Here is a 23,151-nt window from a genome sequence, read left to right on the forward strand (position 1 = left end):
TGTAATTTCATTGCATGCCCTTTGTTCTTTATGTATTTTCTTCCCTTTCCTTCTCCAATGTCTTTTCTTCAGAACCCCTCTGATTGCAGCAGGCGTAATCGGAGGACTCTTCATGGTGGTGATCATGGTACTCAGTGTAGCAGTGTCTGTGCGACGGAAGAACATTAAGAAAAAGAGGGCCCTTCGCCGCTTCCTGGAGACAGAGGTAAACAGGAAAGTGGATTAAGTTTAAAAAAAAAAGCTGATGTTCCAGCGAGAAAGAGCATGCTGTTTGTTGCACTGAAAGATAATCAGAAACTAAGGACATAGGTTAAGTTACCTTGGCCCAAATTATGCTAAATGTTTTGTGTCAACAGAGATCTTATAGTATACGCCTCTAAAATTGGATCCCATTAGCGCAAATAACTCTGCCATAGTTTTAAAGAACTAAAAGTAAAATTTATTACTTTAATCTTGGCTCTGTTTCTCGTATTTGTTTCCCTCTAATATGCCATGGTACTGTTATGCCTGGAGAAGATTACATAATCAAATTACAGGCTACATTGCAATTGGATTTATCAGTAAATAAATACACCTGATTTTGTCCCCAAATCAACACGTTATCACAAACCATCCTTCCAGACTTTGAGGAGAGGTTACAGTAAAATGACCTATTCAGAAGAAAACAACAAATGTCAATAAATAAAGAAGTATGGATATATCTTTGTTCACCAGGAAGTGCAAAATAGACAAATGAAAGTTTATTGCTGTCTACATCACCCCTACTGCTACACCTTTCACTATAGTGAGCTTGTTGTATTTAATTTTGGAAATGTAGGCCATTATTTATTAAAATGCGTAGATTTTCCTTGTAAATGTATTCATTCATTTCAAAGTTGATTGGAATTTTGCCTCTTACGTACCAGTGTTTGGTTCATTAGTTAGTTTGTTTCCTCCTCTCAGACTCATTAATTCACAATCACAGAGCAAATGGATGAAAATGGTCTTTTGTGGAATCACAAGATATTTGTTTTGCTTTTGAAACGTATTACACATTGCTCATTATTTTAAAAAATGTAATGCACTATGTTACTTAATTAGTCTCCACAGAAAATAATTTGTTACATTACTTTTGGAATACTTTTAATATGGCCTAAGATAAATTGTCACATAATTACCATTTAAGACTATAAACCTATCTAACAAATGTCTCCATCATAATGAACACACATGTACAATGTGTCATTTTGTGCAATAAAAGTGTTTTGTTGTGTTTTAAAGAAAGCCTTCATAATGCCACCGTTGTTACTACAATGCAGTTCATGACATTACTTTGTTATGTCAAAATGCGTAGACATAGGAAATATATATGGATGTGACGTTTTCCTTTGTATGTGCTTGCAGGCCTGTGCTTGTGCAAAATATGAGAAAAACAAGACTGAAAAAAGCAAAAAGAAATAAAATAGAGACTGACTGGTGGATTCTAAATAACTATTGCAGAACTGTAGAAAGTTTTAGAAACTCTGACGACTCGGGTTTGAATATCCTACAGTGCATTATAGGGGCACTTCTTTTAGGAAGAGCTAAGGGAGTATACCATTAGAAGAGGCAAAAGTACTCTTTCTTTATCTAAAAAAACCAGAAGAGTACTTCATCTAATGTACTTATGTGTCCACACTGAGAATAAGGTCTCATTTCAGTGCTTTCGCTCTATTCAGGGCACAAGTATCAGTGAAGAGTCTTGAAAAAGAAATAGCATTAAGATGATAAATTATTATACTTCTTTTATACCCGTTCATATATGGGCCACCCTTAAACTGCCACTATTTCTTGAGTACTTACATTAGTCTCTTTTTAGTAGTCATACATAAATCCAGGCACTATTTTAATATATTACAGAGCCTTTCTTGTTACATGTCATTTATTTAATAAAAAATACTGTATTTATGGCCCAATAATTGTATTAGATGCTCCAAAAGTAGAGGAGCAGAGAAGGAAATGGGAAATCTTTTTTTGTCTTTGAAACCATCCTGTCTTCATTTGTTTCTGGGCTGCAAAAAAAAAGAAGATAATTTTTCCTTAATTTTTAGTATTTACATTAAATTATGCATTTTATGTAATTGCAGGGAAAGTCTTATATTGCAGGTTCATTGATTAATAGTCATTTGCTTAAAATAAAGTCTGAAACTAGTTAGTTTTCAGGCACTGCGCATCAGTTTCTGTCATGGTACTGGGTCGTGTGACCCCGTGTTTGAGTTTTAGGTATTTTTGTATTCATTTTCGATCCAGTTAATTTCTAGGTTGCTAGTTAGTCCTTATTTTTTAGTTGTTTCTGTCATCTCCCCCTGTACTTAGTCTCCCTGGTTCCTGCGTCTACGTGTCATGTTTCTTGTCTATGCGGTTATGTATAGTCAGCTGTGTTCTCATGTGTCTCCACTTCCCCTGATCACCTTATGTGTGTATTTAAGTCCTCAGTCTTCCTTTGTTCGTCGTCGTGTCGTCTGTGTTATCTCCCCTACCCCTTGTCATAGTTTCCCAGCCATAGTTTGTATATTGTTTAGTCATAGTCTAAATTCTCAGTAAGAGTCATAGTTTCCTAGTCTATGTTCAGGTTTTCCCTCAGTTACTTTGTTGTTGTTTTTTCCGTGAGTTTTCAGCCCTAAATAAAGGCTCGCTTTTTGTTAAGTTCAGTTTCGTCTCCTCGCCTCTGTCTGCTCTTGGGTCCTCAACTCACTCCATACGGTCTGCCCTCGCAGACCATGACAGTTTCCCCCTCATCCTATCACTATATAACAAATAATTTTAGACTTGTTAAAAGAAAATGTTGATGGACTATAAATCTAATCAGATCAGTCTGCACGTGAAATGTTTGTCTAATGGTTTTAATGTCATTTTGCCCAGCTCACCACTTTAATAGAATAGCAACATATAAACTTCTTAAAACAATGAAGCAACACTTGAGCAATTTAATTTAGATTTTTGGTATGATTTTGAATTGCACTTTAGATTCCACTAACCGTTGTTTTCAACAAATTACATTATTTTACTTACTGAATTTGAGTGCAATATTGCGGCAGGATCCCTTTGTTACAATAAGACAATTCACAGGGGGTTTTTTTGCTCTTAGATATTCCACAATCACCTGTTAGTGGAATTATTTTAGAGTGGAAGCATTTAGGAACTGCAGCAACTCAACCACAAAATTGAAGACCACATAAAGTTACAGAGAAGGGTCGCTGAGTGCTGAGGTGTGTTGTGTGTAAAGGTTGCCATGGCTCTGATGATTCAATAATTGCACAGTGGCAAATAACATCAACACAAACACCGTGCACCGAGAGCTCCATGGCATGGTTTCCATGGACCTTGGTCCTCCAGTAGATGTAATGTGTAGGTGACTCAGTATTTTTGCACATATAGTGTATGTTAACTTAAATATTTCATTCATCAAGATCTGATATGTGGTGTTAATATTTTGATCAGTATATTTCAGGCAGCACTTGCTTCAGTTTCAGAAATGCAGTGTAGAGAGAGAAGGTGGATAGCTACATTTGCTGCTGTTCGGCTGCTACACAGCCTCAACATCTTCAGCACCACTAATGCTGGACAGCTCCCAGCACAGTGGAAATAGCATAGAGCTTTGCCTTTGTGTGTGTACGGTTAGATCATTTTAAAGACGTCTGTATTGTCCTGGGTGTGTTTGTGGCCCCCCAGCCTACTTGTTTCCACCCTGCAGAAGCTGATTTGTTATTCCATTTAAATGAAGAATGGCTATTGTTTTTAATCAAATGGTAACCATAAGCCAGAGGGACAGAAGCTGCCAAGCACAGCCAGGCTGATTTACACTCTGTCTGTTAGGCTCTCTCTGTCCTCTCTCCCTCTCTAATCTTCCGCCCTCTCCTTTAATTCTCCTTATATTGCTCCCTCACTTATGCTTTTGCATCCTCTGACTAATTCAGCAGCTCGATTCTCCATCGCTGTCTTGTTGTTGTTTCTGCTACAGTTCCTTTCCCGCTCCACATCTTCCTTCCTCCCTCCTCGGATATAATCTTTCTGCTTCTCCTACTATTTCATCTGTTTGTTCCTCCACTTGAGCAGTAATGAGACAACAAAAATTTCAACTCCCGTTCAGCTGCCTCAATTATCTGTCTCCCCCAGTCTTTCTCTGTTTTCATCCACCTTTCTCCATCACTCTCTTCTGTTCCCATGTAGTATCGCTTTCACTTCCTTTTACCATAGAGAATGTCATAATAATGGTTCATCATAGTCTAGATTTATCTTCCTGGAAAAAAATTCCATTACAACCCTACTGTAACCACAAGTGCAGGGGCAATAAACGTAACTACAACCAGCTGTCTTGATTTTAGTAGATACACCTATGGTATCAATTTGAAACTCCAATGTCGCTTTGTTCTTGAGTCACAAGTTTTTCAGAAAATTTGACCTCTAACCCTGAGATTCAAACTCATCTGAGATTTTTAGTAGAAACACCTGTAGTATAAATTTGAAAGTCCTACGTTGCTTTGTTCTTGAGTTATCAGTGTCACAAACTTGGGTGTTCATGTTGCTTGTCCACCCACCCAGTGTGTGTGTGTACTTTTCTTACCCACTGGAACCTTCCTTAAGAGTAAATGTTGCATTTGAGTCAAACTTTTGTATGAAATTACTCTTGTTTTTCTACAATTTAAATAGTAATTTCAGTTTCATTGTTATTGTACAACCTGTTTCACTACCTGACTTCCTGGAATTTGGGTCACAGCTTTTAGAAACTGTCCTATCCTCTAAAGAAGGATTTTGCATGGAAGAAAGGTGTGTTTTATTTTGGGGTTTTATTTGTTTTGTTTTTTTCTAATATGGAAGTGTGTTCCTGAGATCCTGAGAAGCTAAATTGCATTTAATTGCTCAGCAACAAGCAATTGGACTAATCCTGTGATAAGTTGTGATGTTTTAATTTAAAGTATCATGAATTAATCTTAGTAGCTTTTGTTATGTAGATTCTAGACTTGTCTTCCAGCACTCACTGACTTATTTATTGCATTCTTAGTTGGTGGAACCCTTAACACCCAGTGGAACGGCACCCAATCAAGCCCAGCTTCGCATCCTGAAAGAAACAGAACTCAAAAGAGTCAAGATCCTCGGCTCCGGAGCTTTTGGAACTGTTTACAAGGTAAAATACAATCAAATGTGAATTAACGGTGACTATTTGCATTTTAGCTTCAAATACTTAACTGCTCCTCTACTAAAAGTGAGACCATGATGTCACATTGTGTTCACATTCTCACTTCATGAGAAAAAGACAAGAGGGACATTGCAGGATCATTAATGACAGGAAATGAGATGGAAGGCTGGAGGCGGGAGATGAAAAGAATAAGTAATAGCAGACACTGAGACCCCTGGGGTGACAGTGAAATAAGAGGTAGCTGAGGTCACCATAAGAGCAATGAAGGGTTGGGTAGAAGTTGGAAAAAAAAAATCTGAAATTAGAAAAAGCAGACTTTCTCTCACTGAAATTATAATTCGTCTTTTTTTGTGTCCACCCATTCTCATTGTAGCACCTTTTTTTTAGGCCAGAGGTATGTGGCATCAGTGTATGTCCTTTTTCAAAGCAAGGTCTTGCATGCTCTCCTGGGAAATTTCAAGGCACTTCTAGACTTGTAAGGATATGCTGTATAGTCAGTTTCAAGTCTTATAGGTGAGCTATAGAACCCTGACAGGTCTTTTACAGCCAGAAGACATCAGACTTGTACCTAATCTCCATAGCTGAGAGTTCATAGGTTCAGCATTTAGACCAACTTGTAAACTGAGTGCTTTATAGGATGGCTCATACAGCTAAAACACAGTTAGTTAATTAAAGTGTAGCAATATTTAGTTTTATGTTTAATAAAACTAAGGCCACATGCTGTTCCTTGATTTGACCCATATCCATAGTTGGTGGCAATATGCTTAACTGGCTCAACTCAGCATTTCACCATTAAGAGAACAACTTGGAGCTATAGATTCTTCTGTCACATGTTCTGTCACAATGTGCAGTTCATGTGTTGCAACCCGCTCATAGATCACAAGTAATTAAATAAATTAAGAAAGGTGTGTGTAGGTCTGTATTAGTGGTGTAGCATAGTGATGGATGGCTAGGCAAGTATATGGTATACATTGTATGTGCAAAAAAAAAAAACTCAAAGGAAAACTCAAAGCAAAACAGTCCTCCCGTATCACAACTCCTGCAACACAAAACACACAAACAAGTACTAATCCCTAAAGCAGGCTGTAACATATGTAAATAATTTCATTTGTTTTCTAAACATTTTAGAATAAAATGGTAAATTCTGTGTATGGATATCTTCTCCTCCTAATGTAAAATATGTCATTTTATTCTGCAGTGTTGGCTGTAGCAGCCCGTTTGCAGATGCAGTTTTAAATAAATGTGTTGTTAATAAACTGAGGCATTTACAAACCTGTAAACCATTTTTTCCAGTTAGAACATCGATGTCCAAGCTTTCATAAAGTGTGCCCTTAAATTATTGTGCTGAATAATGATCATCTGCAGAATTACATGTAAAAGGAAACATAAAACTGCATCAAATCGATCGTCATTATCACCTAATGACGATAATTCTTTGATGGGATAGTTGTTTTTAGGCTAAGTGTGAAATCTAGGCCTTCTGTCACTCTGGATGTGTAGTCACATAAGGGTGGAACAAAGGTGGAACACATTTTAATCACTTTGAAAAAGTTGAGAGGTACTTCATTTTTCTCCTCTTTCAAATATTCCATCCACTTTGGCAGCTGTTAAATCACTTTAAACCTCCCTAAAATTAGATACTTCAAAATGATTAAATAGTTTTTCCCAAGTCTTTTTGAAGGGCGAAATAACCTTAATCGTACAGCATGCAGTTCATTTTTATAATCAGCCAGTGAGAATATGGAACGTTGTTATTTATAAAGCTGACAAAGTAGAATTTAGAGTGTAAAACGCTCAATTTATTGAGATTCCTGCTGTTCCTCCAGGAGTTATAATACTTTTTTTAAACATCATTTCTGTGAGTAGAGGATTTGTGACTGTGCAATTAGTGTAATGACTCATCATCATGTTGTGTGTGTGTATGTGTCTGTGTGCGTTTCTTCTTTAGGGTATCTGGGTCCCAGAGGGGGAAACTGTGAAAATCCCTGTTGCCATTAAAATCCTAAATGAGGCCACAGGACCCAAGGCTAATGTGGAATTCATGGATGTGAGTATCTTGAAAATAAAATCCAAAAAAAGAGACTTGACAATACAATTCAAACTCAGCTTTTATAAAGATAACATATACGCAGGTAAATTACAAGCTAAATGTAATGTAACAACCTTTTGTTCCAAAGCCTGTTAGTGACACTGTTTAAAGGTGCTGCAATTTATACTTACAGTATGTAAGGGAGCGAACACTGACCTTTTCTTTTAAAGGCCTTTAACCAGCTGTACATTGCATTCGTTGCTGACAAGTTAACTTCAGTTTAGCGCTAAACTAGCCTACAAAAGCGCTACACAGATGGTTGTAAAGTGAAATCTCTAACAACTAAAGTTGAACCCCACAAACAGCAGACTAGAAACCATAAGGGGCCTGTAGGAGCCCTACATATGCAGACATACACGCACCATGCCATGGGCTCCTAGCACAGTGCACTAGGCCCCATTTATAAAACATTCACATCTTGGCTCATTTCAAAAGGAAGAGTGAAAAAAAAATCAAAATTATTACCCTGTGATGATGCAATGCAGATGAAATAACTCATATCAACACACGTACCCATGCACGCACGCACACACACACACGCACACACATTGAAAGCGACCCACTTGCACTCATGTTTTGCACTTAGTTTGACAGTCTAAAAGGAAGAGTTTTGGAGGGTTAGCATTTCTATTTTTATCACGATGTCTTTGATGAATATCCCATATGTGTTTAATTTATGTTCCAAGTGCTTTGGGAGGTTGTCTGACAATCAGAAAATCAGACAGAGAAATGAGATAACAACATGTAGGGGCAATAGAAACAGTGGAGATAACGTATATAACAGCAGAAAGGCATGTGTCCATGTGGATCTACTCATAAACTTGGTTAATTTACCTCCTAAATAGTTTTGGGGTTTCTTTTCTCTTTTTAAGAATACCTTCCATCACCTCTGTCTAGATCCACAGTGGTCTTCTAATGACTGACTGCTGAGCAGCTGGGGGCTCAAGCTTCTGCTCCAGGGAACACCAGTGGTAGTTACAAAGGGAAAGCAGAGTGCCATTCATTTCCTTTGCCATCCATTATTTTCCTTGCAGACTGGGATTTCTGACTGGTGACCTTCTAGCTGCAGGCCACTCAAAGCCCCAGTCTCACTTGCCACTGACTGTTTGAAGAATGTCACAGAGAATTGATTGTCTTTCAACATGCGTGTGTGTGTGGTTGGTTCTGTGTAGGAGTTTGCCACTCCTTACCTGTGGTGCAGTAAGAGAAGGGAACCTCTCTTTTTTTATGGCTAACAATAAAATACCAACGCTGTCAGCAAGTGCTTGGCAAAAGGAAAGGGTGTTTATTCCCTGCAGTACTGGCATGTGTGTATCGATCTGCATGCATTTAGGAGTGTGCATGTTTGTGTATAAGGATAACAGCTAGAGCATGCTATTCCTTTAGTTTTGATTAAAGATAATTAAAATCTTATTTTCTTTTTTATTAATGTTTTACTCAGGTATTATTCTCCAAGGCCCTCCAATATATCAGTTTTAATAATGTGAGACATCCATACAATGCACAAAATGCAGCAATCTATAAAGCACTTCGCAACAGTGATCCACAGAAAAGAGAAAAAGTTTCAGTTTAGCTTTTTTTTAAAGAAATTGTTTTACTATTATTACATATTAATACAATTCTGAAGATTTGTAACTACCTTATTTCAGTTTACCTTCATGACGAGCTACAGAAGTAGCACAAGTTTGTAAAAACAGTGTTTCCTAATGCTTGTATTTAATTGTAACAGCAAAATTACAATTCAGTGGGGATGTAAACTTTATACAGTCAGTGTACAAAAAGGAACAACCCCTGCAAATCCCTTTTTGTGTTTTATATAACTGTTATCTCAGCCCAACAGTAGTGCTTTCCAGGGCCTAAAGGGATGTTCACAGGGTTTGTTATTCACAGACATATTCTCTCTCTCTCTCTTTTTACAATACCTAACTACAACTACTACTGCCCCTACCTCTCCACTTAGTGGCTTTAAAGTCTATTGTCACAATTCCTCATGTCATGTGTTTTTCAATTAGTATAATTCTTGTATATACTTATTTTATATATAGAAACCTCAAGAAATGCTCTTTAGGATGCTGTGGAAGTATTTTGTTTTCTGGATAATAGCTCACAGAAGGGATCTGAATAGGATGCAGGGCTAACAGATTACAGGATACCCCACTGCAGTGCTAAGTAAACACCACAATATAAATTTGCTTGTACGGAATCCTGCAGGCAGAAAGGAAAAGCCAGTCAGTCAAAGACTTTGGCCCAATTTGCCATTACCCTCAGTGTAACTATACCCATCACTGGCATGTAAACAGGGACCTCATTATGTAAGCATTGTGATAGATGAGCCATATCAGTTCTAAAATGTATAGTGGTTGCATCTCTCTGTTAGTGTTCATTGGAGCTTTATGCATTGATTCTCTCCCCAGTAAAAGCAAACGGCCACACCTGCCTGTCTTGTGTATTTTGGCGTATACCTACCCACCCGATGATGAATTTTCAATTGTTGTAAAGTTGCAGGTGAGCAAATTTACGCCTGTTTCTGTCTTTTGGAGAGTTTCTATACCATGGGATTAATAGGGGCCTGTTAGTGTTTATGTTGCAATAATATGCAATATTACAAGCTTCAGGTATAGTTGCTTTGTGTCTACATACTGTAGAGTATAACAGAAAGATTTCATAATACACAACATCAGCACAAAGAAACCATTGCTCTATATTTAAAGGCAAATATTCCTGATTTGCAGCAATCTGACCTTGGTCTATTTACTACATTTTTTTGCTTACTACATAGAATGCTGACAATCTCAAAGTACGAAGTCACTTTGATGTCAAGGTTTTGAATAAAATTGCACTGTTTTTGACTGAGTGGAACCTTGCTGTTCACTTCAAGAGGAACTTCAACCTTAAACAGAATAAGGGGTCCTATGATCTTTGGCAGTTCAGTCTATACTGGTAAACATGATGAATTTTCTAGAAGTGTGAGTCTGGCATTTGTCTTCTGACATTCTGACCCAGTACAACATATTGTGAAAAAGGTGCTAGTGTGTATATGCAGTGGCTTGCAAAAGTATTCGGCCCCCTTGAACTTTTCCTACATTTTGTCACATTACAGCCACAAACATGAATCAATTTTATTGGAATTCCACGTGAAAGACCAACACAAAGTGGTGCACACGTGAGAAGTGGAATGAAAATCATACATGATTCCAAACATTTTTTACATATAAATAACTGCAAAGTGGGGTGTGCGTAATTATTCAGCCCCCTGAGTCAATACTTTGTAGAACCACCTTTTGCTGCAATTACAGCCACCAGTCTTTTAGGGAATGTCTCTACCAGCTTTGCACATCTACAGACTGAAATCTTTGCCCATTCTTCTTTGCAAAACAGCTCCAGCTCAGATTAGATGGACAGCGTTTGTGAACAGCAGTTTTCAGATCTTGCCACAGATTCTTGATTGGATTTAGATCTGGACTTTGACTGGGCCATTCTAACACATGGATATGTTTTGTTTTAAACCATTCCATTGTTGCCCTGGCTTTATGTTTAGGGTCGTTGTCCTGCTGGAACATGAACCTCCGCCCCAGTCTCAAGTCTTTTGCAGACTCCAAGAGGTTTTCTTCCAAGATTGCCCTGTATTTGGCTCCATCCATCTTCCCATCAACTCTGACCAGCTTCCCTGTCCCTGCTGAAGAGAAGCACCCCCAGAGCATGATGGTGCCACCACCATATTTGACAGTGGGGATGGTGTGTTCAGAGTGATGTGCAGTTAGTTTTCCGCCACACATAGCGTTTTGCATTTTGGCCAAAAAGTTCCATTTTGGTCTCATCTGACCAGAGCACCTTCTTCCACATGTTTGCTGTGTCCCCCACATGGCTTGTGGCAAACTGCAAACGGGACATCTTATGGTTTTCTGTAACAATGGCTTTCTTCTTGCCACTCTTCCATAAAGGCCAACTTTGTGCAGTGCACCACTAATAGTTGTCCTATGGACAGATTCCCCCACCTGAGCTGTAGATCTCTGCAGCTCGTCCAGGGTCACCATGGGCCTCTTGGCTGCATTTCTGATCAGCGCTCTCCTTGTTCGGCCTGTGAGTTTAGGTGGATGGCCTTGTCTTGGTAGGTTTACAGTTGTGCCATACTCCTTCCATTTCTGAATGATCGCTTCAACAGTGCTCCGTGGGATGTTCAAGGCTTGGGAAATCTTTTTGTAGCCTAAGCCTGCTTTAAATTTCTCAATAACTTTGAGAAATGTAAACACACACACACATATACACACATATACATATATATATATTTTTTTTTTTCCCCCCCCTATAGGAGATGTTTCAGGAGTACGTTAGGTGTTTGGCCATTTAGTACCTGTACATATAGTGGATGTACAGTAGATCCACAGGATCTCGTCTCAAATTTTTGGAGATGATGTGGTTCTGTTGCTTTCAACAGGTGGTTGTCCCCAAGTCCCACTGGAGTGGAATGACAATAATGGTGTTCAGCGTTAAAGGGTAAAGTGTCCACTCCGTTCAGGGACTAGTTGCTGTCCCAAGTGGAGGAGTGAAAGTGTGTTGGATATTATAAGAGATTATGTCCCTCAGCTGGACTAGGAAGCCTCTGTGTTCCCCTGGATGAGTAGGAGGAGATACCTGGGGAGAGGGAGGTCTGGACTCCAAGTATACACCAAGTGAACCAAAATGTCTTCCTAAAGAAATCACATCCGAAGCTACAACCATTCGGTGTAGGGCAGGAGCAATAGAAGTAATATAAGATGATTAGTTTAAATTTTGTGACCTCTGAATATTTATGGTAAAAGGTAACAGAATGCAAAACATACTTAGCTACCCAAAGATGGTCAGATCAAACTTTAGCATACATCTGGCAGTTAAGTTGGATTGTGGTCTGATCACCACTCTGGAGTTCATTTTGAGATCACTGCCTCCAAAGGGTCTCAGTTCAACTGTTGTGAACCAGACCAAATGCGATTGCACAAATGAACTTCACCAGGGAAAATGAGCCAGAGTTTGATTTAAATTGATTAGGCAGCAAAGGTGTGAAAACACCCTTAGACCATCTAAAGCTTGACTTCAGCAGATGACAGAAATCAGTTATGGTCAGTCCAAAACTGAAGTCCTCGATAACACAGGAAGATATGTGCACCAGTTTCCAAAAAACATACATATATGTCAGAATCTTAGTTCTCTGTTCTCACAGTGAATATTCTGACACATTCCACATGCACAAACAAGCCATAAAACAATCATGAAAGAATGCAGAATAGCCTGACCTATGAGGAAATGTTGTTTTGAGTATGAATTTTATTTAGGGAAAGAAACATTCAAACTCTTATCAAACTGATAGAAGTGAAAGAGAAAGTTTAAAAATTACCTTTGTGAGAGTGGTTCATCTCAGTTTTGGTGACACAGCAAGAAGAAGTAAGAAATAAGGGGGGAAGACAAGACACTGTCAGAGATGATAAATGTGTGTTCAAGAGGCTCGTCTGAGCTAACATTAAGGTTGACGTAAATATCACAAAACACAGCCGATACCTAAATCTGTGTGTTGCCTTTGCTTCTAGGCCACCAAGAAAAACAATGGCATAAAAGCATTCATGGTCTTACAAATTTGATTTTAACTAGTGAAATCTTTGTTTAATGGAATCCCTGCAGCAACAAATATTGACAGATGAAAGGGAACAACATCAAGCTACAATAACATTTGTTTTAGTTTAAATCGCTCATCTAAAAGCAGACACAGAAACTTTGTTACATATGAAGCTGAAGTTTACTGCATTAGTCCAGAGTAGCTGACTCTTTGTAGCAGGCCATGAGTAGAGGCTGGCACAAGGTTCAGAAATGAGTTGGCTTGGAGACCTAACTGGTGTAATAATAAGGAGTTGACCTGAAGTACAGGAGCATTACAAAAGAACTAAATTGTTTAGAGACCAAAATGCAAGAGCTAGAATTTGGCCATCACACATGTATCACATGGGATACTGAACATGGAGTGAAGAGACTTGATGTGAAGATGAGTCTCAGGTGTGCCAGTTCAGTGAGCGTTGTGAGTGCTGGAGTTGCCAGAACCAGCACTCGCACCAGACAGCCAAGGCTGTTTCCAGGTTATTTTCAAAAGAGTGTCACACTGTAGACTAAAACAAGACATCAGAATAAATATAAAATTGGTGCTGAAAACACAATTTTCAGGCTTGTGTCCTAATGCAGGTGTATTATTTTAAAAGTGAGGCTGTACAAAAACATCATTTAGCATTAAATTCTTCTTTGGCTAAAGTGAAAGGGAAGCTTATTATACTTGTGGGGTGATGCCACATGTGCTGCTCCACTCAATATGTCCCTGCAGACAAAGAAAAACAGACAGGAACTATGAGGAAGAGATGAATAGAAATGTGAAGAGAGAGAGAGAGATGTGCTGCTAGGATCCTAGTCATTTTTTTTAATGTAGTGGTCTCCTCAGGTATGTAATTAGCATTCCCAGTAAGAAAATACTTCTTGAAACTCAACTTGTAATTCAGGCTGTGAAAAGTGCCATCTTCTTATCCATTCACAATTTGGAGAACTAAAAGAAAAAACATTTCTTTTATTATTAAATAAAAAAATATTACCAGTAGAAAGAAAAACACAAATAAATACATTTCAGTCTTTTCTGCAGCCAAATTGTTTTGGCACAGTTTACCTCATACCCATCACACAATCTGACATGTTTCTAATAAATAGCATATTTTTTATGTGTTTATTGAAAATGACGACTGTTGGAAATAAACATTGCTGACATACTGTTACAGATTAAAACAGCCACCTGTAATCATTACCCTCCACATGCCTGAGTGTATATCTGTGTCATTCAGGAGGCTCTGATCATGGCTAGCATGGAGCACCCGCACCTGGTCCGACTGCTGGGTGTCTGCTTGAGTCCGACAATCCAGCTGGTCACACAGCTGATGCCTCACGGATGCCTGCTCGACTATGTCCACGAGCACAAAGACAACATTGGATCACAGCTATTGCTCAATTGGTGTGTCCAGATAGCCAAGGTAAGGAAACTGAGCCATTATTACCTATTTAAGTATAAAATACACGATTTGCTAATATGGTCAGTGTATTTACTTTCTAAGTGATATTTGGTGATAAACCTAGTGCGTGGTTTGAGTGGCATTCTGGTTCATTCATCAAGGGTTTTTATTGAATGCATGCTTGAATTTGCTTTGGAAAACAACTACGGTACTGTTCTATTATGTTTCAAGCGATAGAGGCCAAATGCATTACAACATAATTTCTAAACTGAGAAAAAAAAATGTGTTTATGTTAGTCCGTAGCACATGGCCGCAAGCCATGGACAACTGAGTGGCTATTGGTAAAGTGTGAGTGTTTATGGATTCAGCAGCAGACACCGGCACTTCCGTTTCTTCGTCTCTATGTAGAAGTGAAGTAAATAATTCAAAGTCTTACTTAACTTTAGTGGGGGAAGTGTGGAATGCAGGAAATATGTTATAGTATCATGGAGTTTATTACAAATTCTTAGAATTTTGTTGTCAGTATCAATAGCTGACAGATACACATGAAGTCATATGAAAAAGGTTTTCACTGGAGTCTGTGCAGTACCTTTACTGCTTTCATGGAAAATAAGAGAGCCAAATGCTTCTACTTCAGTACTCTTGATTAACGGGATCATCAGCAAAGTTCGGGCAGGCTGCTGGTCTCAAGCATTTAGATTAGTGTCAACACAATGCGACAACCTCCCCAGGGGTGGAAGCAAATTCACCCCAAGATCAAATTGTACAGCACTCAAAAAAATTGCAAGAAACCCAAGAGCTACATCTCTGACTGGTCTCAGTTAGCATGTTAAATGTTAAAGTTCATGACGGTAACATTGGAAAAAAGTGGAACAAGTGTGAGTCATTTGGAAGGGTTTCTGGGAGAATTCCCCAGCCTCTAAAAAGGAAATGGCAGCAATGCAGCTTAGGTTTGCATACTTGCATCTAAACAAATCACAAAACCTCTCGAGACCAAATTATTGACTTTCATGCACAGTAGTGGAAGGGTGAACAATTGTTTTGCAACCAAGGGAGCTGGGCACCTTAGTGTTACTGACTTGACCATGAACATGTTTGTATACCAAAGCATTTTGGAGTAAAGTGTTTACCCCAAGCCAGCTCAGTCATGCAACAGGACATTGATCCCAAGCACAACAGCAAATCTACAGCAAAATGGGTGAAAAGAAAAGAATTAAGGTGTTGCAATGGCCCTGTCAGAGGCCAAACCTCAACCTGATTCAAAATATTATGGCTGGGCTTTCAGAGAGCTGTACAAAACACAATGAAATGAGGCAACAGTGGAAAATAGTGTTGGGTCAAAAATCTTCCACAGTGATATGAGAAACTGATAAAGTCATACAGACAATTATTACTTCAAGTTATTCGTTGTTGTTCTACAAGCTACTGAATCATAGGCTGTATGATGATGTAGGTATTCACAGGACTGCGGAGTCCTATGAAAACGTTCTGTTTCTTATGACTGTGTTAATGTGTCCGGTTTTCCCATGTCTGTGATTAAATCTCCAAATATCTTGCATTTTTTGAGTGGTTCATGAAATTGTCATACACACCGAAAAATAACAGGTTAAAAAGCCAGGAGAATCCGAATGAAAATGGAAAATGGCTTAGTAATCCCTGTAGTCCCTGATTTTATATCTTAGACAAAATTTTCAATTGCTGTTTTTGGCTACATCAGCAGCAGGCTTTGCCCAAGTGAGTTGCCAAGGGAAAATATTAAACCATCAGTTAAATTTGGGACACAGTTGTGATCACACCACATATAAAGTGCTTTTTATTTAACACCAAAGGCGATCATAGCTTGCATTTAGTCTTGCCATGCCGCTGCTGACAAACCCCCAGGCTGTGTAACATTTTCATGGTATAGAATTAATCATACAAATTACGTTGTCAAAAAACAATGAGAAAAGCTACATGTACATGAATAAATATATGCCTGCTGTGAACAGTTGTCAACATGGAGAGATTTATAATTCATAAAGGGTAGATATGATAATGTATTATTTACCACTGTGTTGTGTTACAGTGTGTCCCATGCATATATTGTTTTGTGTTTTCAATAATTGGCTACCGCTCCTGGAGACTCAAATAGCCACCAGGGGCCTCGGTTAATAAGGTGCCCACCCTTGAGTTGACACAAACACAAATTGTCCTTCATAAATACAAAAAGAATTCTCTGAATGAGACTCATAATAACGTCTATCTAAACTTGCGTCTTGAAAATACACATTTTTTATTCTGTTTATCTTCAGCGCACGCACTCTTGCAGCCTCACATGGCTATTAAGGTTCTTGCAAGTGACAGGGCTCCATTCTGAGGCAACATCCCTGTGGTCCTCCCTCTCAGTCAAGGCCATGATCATAGCTGTAGATTATTAATGGAGTGATCTGTCATGAGAGCCATACTAATGAGCATATTCATCAGAGCCACCGCATACGCAGAGCTATGATGCCCAGAATTTTTTCTCTATTTTGTTTTATACTTGCATGTTCTGTTACTAAGAATCATTTTCTCTTCCCTATGACTTTTTGGTTTTTGACTCTCTGAATCCAACAGCACTCTCTTCCATATGTTGTAGTTGTGATGTGAGTAATTTAGAACTGATCTGGCTACTGCTAAGTAAAAAAAAAAAGGATTATTCTGCTGTTTTGCTGTGGTAAGCACAGTGCAGTCTGAAATGCTGTTTCCAGTCAATCTGGACAGCTTCTTGGAGAAGTTTTACACAAGGGTCTTGATGAATAGCTTTGTCTTTATATTAGTGTGATGGGTGAAATGTGGAAACAGCTCAACCATCACACTAATTTGCCTGGGAAGGGAAGTGAAATCCACTTGTAGACTTTGTCATATGTTTAGTCAGTTCTGGCTCTACACAACTGAATACAAGGACTACAATACAGAGTGATAACTGTGATATAAATAAGTGTTATATCTTAATGATTAAATCAGGCATTGGAATGCAGCTGACAAGAGGAGGACTTTAAACTGTCTACCACCTCAAACAAAGTCGCCACTATGAATTTATTATTGGTAAGCCATACAAAAGGTTATACTATAGAACACGTGTTCATGGGCACATTGAGTCTAATGTGCACATGATCTAAGAGGATAACAAGCAGGCCTGCACTGTTGTGAACACAACACCACACAATTTTCATATTGTCTCTTGGCCTTGCATATTACTTATTATTTTCACTTCCCAGTGTTTTCCTTTAACCATGCTAGCAGATCGGCTCCAATGGTCTCTTTCAAATTGAAGTAATGGCCTTCCTTTGTGTGTTCTCCCTTTGCCCGAGTCGGTTTTCTCAAGCCTTCTCTTAAAGTTCAAAGACTGTTCAGTGTTTCTCGAAAGAATCTCCACCTCTAAAGTAAGACTGATTTTTTTATTTTTATTTTTTAAAGAAAAAGAAAGTTAAGTTAAATCACAGATAATCATGGACTGGATCCTACTATGAGTTTGACATTAAGTGGAAAAAATTGAAATGTGTGAAGGACTGCCATCAAACTTGGGACAGGCAGTAATTTACCCACTGGAACATATTTCTATCTGTCTGCTGAAGTTTCATCGAGCCACTAAGCTCTTAAAAAGAAAAAGAAAAAATCACATAAAAAAATCAGACTAAGACTGACAAGCTGGCAATGTCTATTCTAAGAAAAGATCGAGGAAATATTGCGTGAATTGTACTGAAATTCTTTAAGCCTTTTAGCTTATTCAACTTTCTGTCAACTACATCTTTCTGCATCAATCTTTGTCAGAGCAGAAGAAGGTGGTTGGATGCAGTTAACCCTCTCCAGGCAGGCGTTGCAGATTTGCAACAGTTAAATACTAACAACCTGATTACCTCACATACATATTTTATGAGTTTTTTTTACTCAGAAGTACCACTGCAGGACTTGGTTGTGCATTAGCAACAAAAAGTTTAATTTGAGCCTGAGAGGGTTAAAAGGATTGACACTGATCACGTGGAGGACATATAGTCTGTTCTATTTAAATGTCTTTTTCCTAGTGCGTAACTTTGGATTTTTGTCTTGCTTTTTGTCTTCTACGGTGTCTCACATATATATCCCTATTACTTATTGCTATAGCTACCAAGACTGTCAGCAAGGACTTCTTGTTGAGACACTCAACAAGAATACCGAAGCCAATCAAAATGTGGGATATTTTCTCAAGATATGGGACAGTAGATACAAATGCTGTGCAGTCTCACATAGAGTGGGATATCTGCTCATGCTAGGTTGCAGTGTTTATACTCCCAGAAGTCCAACACTGCTTTTTTGCAAAGCAGCTAGTGTGCAAATGATCCACACAAGGTGTCCTTGGTCCTTGGCATTTGCTTGGTTGTGGCAATGGTGACACTTGTCTCAATCCCAATAAATCACAAGTCCTGGTTTAGCATCAGATTTAAGTGCTAGCGATTAATGCATTAATAACGCATCTGTAATCACTGTGTTAAAAAGTTCAATTAAAATGTGACAAGAAGTGTCTGTATGATGCCATCGAGCTTGTGATTTTTTATTTTATTTAACAGCTCGGTGTCCCATTAACTATAAGACTTGTCTCAGTATCAAGTAGTGACAGCAATTCAATGCCACATTTTGGACAACGTTACGCTGTAGGAATGCCTCGCCGAGCCAAGCATTATAGTAGAAATTCTTTACTGAATACACCACCACCTTTTCTACTTCTTTTGTCAACATTGCTGGCCTGGGTTGCCTCCAAGTCAGTGATTGTGTGAATGTGTGTGTGGTGAGAGGGCCACACTGTGTGTTTCACAGGGTCATTTCTCAGTGTAAACCAGACTAGGCAAACATGCTTCTCTCCAACTCATTACATACATCCCCAGGGTTCCAATGAAAACTCAGTTCACTCATTTCCCCAGTCTACTTTGTCTATTCTCCCTCTCCTGTCTGTATTTATTTCAGTATGTGAATCTCCAATTTTTCTTTTTCTATACCTCTTGTCTGAGCACTGTAGAAAGAAGAATATACCCTAGGCTCCCATGGATGCTTATTTTTGTTTGCAATCTTTTGTTGGTACAAATATTGGACTCTCTATTCTCATGTCAGTAATAAGGCAGTGTTGACTCACCATACGCAGATCTCTGTGATAAACTACCCACTGGCTGGTTGTTTTATTTTTCCCTTTGAGCCCACTTTGTAAAGCCATGTTCCTATAAGCAACCAGTGCTACATAGATTTGTTACTGTGCTGTATATGGCACAGCCCGACTTTGTATGTGTTTAACATATATTAACAGTGGCTATATAAAGGGAATAGTATTATAATTAGTGGTAATAGGAGGAGGAGTAGCAGCAGCAGTACTACTTTTTAAAAATTATTTAATGATTTTGTATTTTGATTTATTGCCTAGTAGTCATGATTGGAAGCAAAAATTTAAATAAAAATTTATTTTTGGCGAGACACAATTTTTCAAGGGCACCATCGACCTCAGGGCTAAGATCTGCTCTTGGACTAATGTGAAAACCTTAATAAATTAAAATGACTGCAGCAGTGTTTTTGGTTTTCCTCTTTTCTTTTTTTGAAGGAAGTGATTGTGGTAGCCTAGCAGGGGGTGCACTCCTTACTCTTAAATTTAAATTCAAATGGACAATGTTTCAATTAAACTTGAGAAGTGATTAAAACAGACATGAAGATGCGCTTAAATTAAACAAGCTAATATTTACCCATGGGAATCGGAGGTGGGGATGGGGGGGGTTATATTCTGGTCGCTAACATTAAATCATATAGTTATTTATGTAATCATGAAAGACCACCGCAAAAAAAAAGAAAAAAGAGCTTCAGAATTAATTAGATTGGACATGAAAGAGAAGGAGACAGTAAGAGCAAGAGAGGAAGAGAGATAGGCGGACACTTGTTGACGTTTCTAAGGTTTGGTAGTATCAAAGGCTCGATGCTTGTGATCTGCGCCGCGCTCCATGTCTTAACATGAGGTTTGAGAGCAAGGGTGCAATCTGCCAAAGCTTGCTTGGAATCAAACATCTGAATGCAATTTGAATGTTTTGCTTTGAGAAACAGAGGGGAGAGAAAGAGGAGAGCATTTGATAGTCTGTGTAAAAACTGAAACAGGGATAGCTGAGATCTGGAGATTCTACTGATATTGCCCTGGTAAAGATCCATCTTCATTTTTTTTTTTAATTGTAGGACTGTCTTGAAACATGTTGCACCCTGTATTCAACATGTTGTTGTAATTGTCAGTGTATCCAAATAAAAATGAAATCATAATTGATACAGGGAACACTATCTGCAGAGATGCTGATATCTCTTGATTAGGGGTTTAATGGAAATCCAACACATTAGCATATACAGCATATACTGTTTGCATATTAATTACAGGTTTCGATCATTTTATTTATGAGTCAACTAGAAGTGTCATTCTGAGAAACTGCTGCCTTTTGCCATATAGAGTTTATTTGCTCACTACCAATCAGGCAGAAGTTGACACACATCAAATGCATTTAGGTTTGTATTCACTGCTGTGTGCAGACAGCGTTTTTTGTTGTCTAATGAACATTTCATTGTTAACTATTTTGATAATATTCATTAGTTCTTTTGAACAGTACACAGTTGTCCTTTTGGCCACAATGAGACACATGGGTAATACCTGAGAATAATACCAGATGCCTTAAAAATTTAAAAGCATGTAATTTAAAATCAGAAATATCTTTAAACTCAAGATGTCACCACATAATGAGCTAGCTAGTAAAACATCTCGAGTAAAATCACTTACTGGGGTTTTGAAATAATAACCTGCAGTTGTATTACTGTTTTTTATTTATAGCTGTGAAAATACTGTTTTGCTTTCACCTGGTTGGGGTCTTTGCTCCAAATGAATAGGAAAAAAATCGAATAATCGTGAGGTTGATAGACTGACTGGTGCAGCATCAGTGGCAGTGTAGATGTTGTGTTGGAACATGGTGAAAAGGTTGTTGAGCCTGAGGCATTAGCTCAGGATTTGCCAGTCTTCCTGCTTTCAAATTCTCACATACAGCACGGTGACAAGCTTTGGTTTGTTAAAGAAAGAATAGAACATGGATACGAGCAGCCAAAAGGTATTTTAAGTTAGAATAGCTGTGTCTTTACATCAAAAGGTGCTAATTTGATTGGTTTAGGCATACAATTAGTATTACGTCCTTGCTGCCTTCCTCTGCAGGCATTTTTGGATCATGTAACTGGGAACAGGAGGGGAGGGCAGAACACATTGTAAGGATTACATTTCCCATCTGGACAGGGAATGCCTTGGGATTTTCCCAGGAAGAGATCGAGGGCTTGGCTAGAGAAAATTGAAAAGGACATCTGGGATACCTTGCTCAGTCCACTGCCACTATGACCCAGACCAGATAAGCAGTGGAAAATCAACAGATGGAAGATGTACAGATGGATGGCCTTGTGGTCTTAGTAGTTGGGGTTTGTTCTACCTGAAAAATGTTTGTTGATTTTTTTTTTTAAGAAAAGTGACACTTGGTCATGAAACTTGGATTGGCCTGAATGCAAAAACACACACCGCAAGGCAGCAGACAGATAAGTCACTGTAAAGGACAGAAGGCTATACAAAGACTATACGACTGTACTGACTTATAGTTGCAGTGTTGTCAGTCAAAAGAAAACACAAACAAGACAAGAGAAAAAACATTCTCTCTTCTTTTCTTTCTTTTCCTCTGACTCTGCCTTACTGAGTCACTCATTCACACACACACACACACACACACACACACACACACACACACACACACACACACACACACACACACACACACGCAGCAGTGACACGGTTTTAACAGTGTCTGGCTGAGTGAAGATGGATGTGGCCAGGTGGGGGAAATAGATGACTGCAGGCAGCCCACACAATGGATGAGACTGGCAGCTCAGGGAGACGGGTCGACACTAATGAGTGACTGCCAAACACACACACAAACTCACACAGGTAAACGGAAGCTTGTAGACATCCGAACTTGAAAACACAAACATTAACAAAGTGATTGAACACATGCAAACAAGCACAAATACATATTGTGATGCCCTCAAGTAAACAAGCACACGCCCACAGGCTTTGTTTAGCATAGAAAATGTACTATATAATAGTTTGTTGTATTTTTTTATTTTATTTACTTCACTTTTCCTTTCGCTCTGTGTCAGTGTCAAACTACAAATGATCTCACTTCTTTTTAACCTTTCATAAACACAAACAGAAATAAACCCAAACACTGTGCTGGAGATGCATATTTTTACAAACTAAACTACCTAAATATCCTCCCCACACTTTTCATTACCTGATAAGTTCTCCCTCACATTTTATATTTATTTCCCAGAGGATATAGATGTATCAACAGGCTCTGCAAACACAGATCTGGAGATCTACACGTGCGTGCATGTGTGTGTGTGCTCGTGTAAAACCCCTTCTGTCTTTTTTTTAAATCGCTATGTGACCTAAAGGTTGTGAACATGGACTCTAATGTTACATTTGAAAAAGTACGGGACTCCAAGAAAATACCAAAAGATTTTTTTTAAAGCATTATAAAAACAAAGAACTGCTTTGCACATTTGTAATTGTTATTGATTCTGTCTCCTGATTCTATCTTCTGAGTAAAATTGTAATGATGAGATTAAGAACAAGGCAACACTGAAGTGTGGCAACAAGCGTTTTGGCTAGCTTTTCTGTGGGATTCTTTTTTTGTGCGCAGCTGTAAAGGGGCCAAGTTTCACATATTCTTTGTTTACAGTTCATATGTAAGGACATTTTGAATTCTGGAATTTGTGAGTTGGTGTCACCACAAAAATCAGCTTATATATTGTTCCATAAGCTTTTCCATTGTGTCTCGAGTCAGTAGTAAGTAAAGTAGTAA

The 23,151-nt window shown here is 38.5% G+C and overlaps 1 protein-coding gene across 4 annotated transcripts in view; it reads left to right on the top strand.

Moving 5' to 3' along the window:
* erbb4b (erb-b2 receptor tyrosine kinase 4b) overlaps positions 1–23,151 on the top strand; it is a 323,985-nt gene that overhangs the window by 265,474 nt on the left and 35,360 nt on the right. For 3 of the 4 annotated variants that reach the window (XM_026144460.1, XM_026144464.1, XM_026144462.1), the window contains exons 17-20: positions 73–205; positions 5,021–5,143; positions 7,104–7,202; positions 14,090–14,275. In XM_026144460.1, coding sequence (XP_026000245.1) covers positions 73–205; positions 5,021–5,143; positions 7,104–7,202; positions 14,090–14,275 — 541 coding nt within the window. The remainder of the gene's footprint in view (positions 1–72; positions 206–5,020; positions 5,144–7,103; positions 7,203–14,089; positions 14,276–23,151) is intronic. The other variant, XM_026144463.1, reaches the window with a different exon arrangement.

This window comes from Astatotilapia calliptera, chromosome 16 (genome assembly GCF_900246225.1).
Source record: "Astatotilapia calliptera chromosome 16, fAstCal1.2, whole genome shotgun sequence".
In the NCBI taxonomy this organism is placed as follows: domain Eukaryota; kingdom Metazoa; phylum Chordata; class Actinopteri; order Cichliformes; family Cichlidae; genus Astatotilapia; species Astatotilapia calliptera.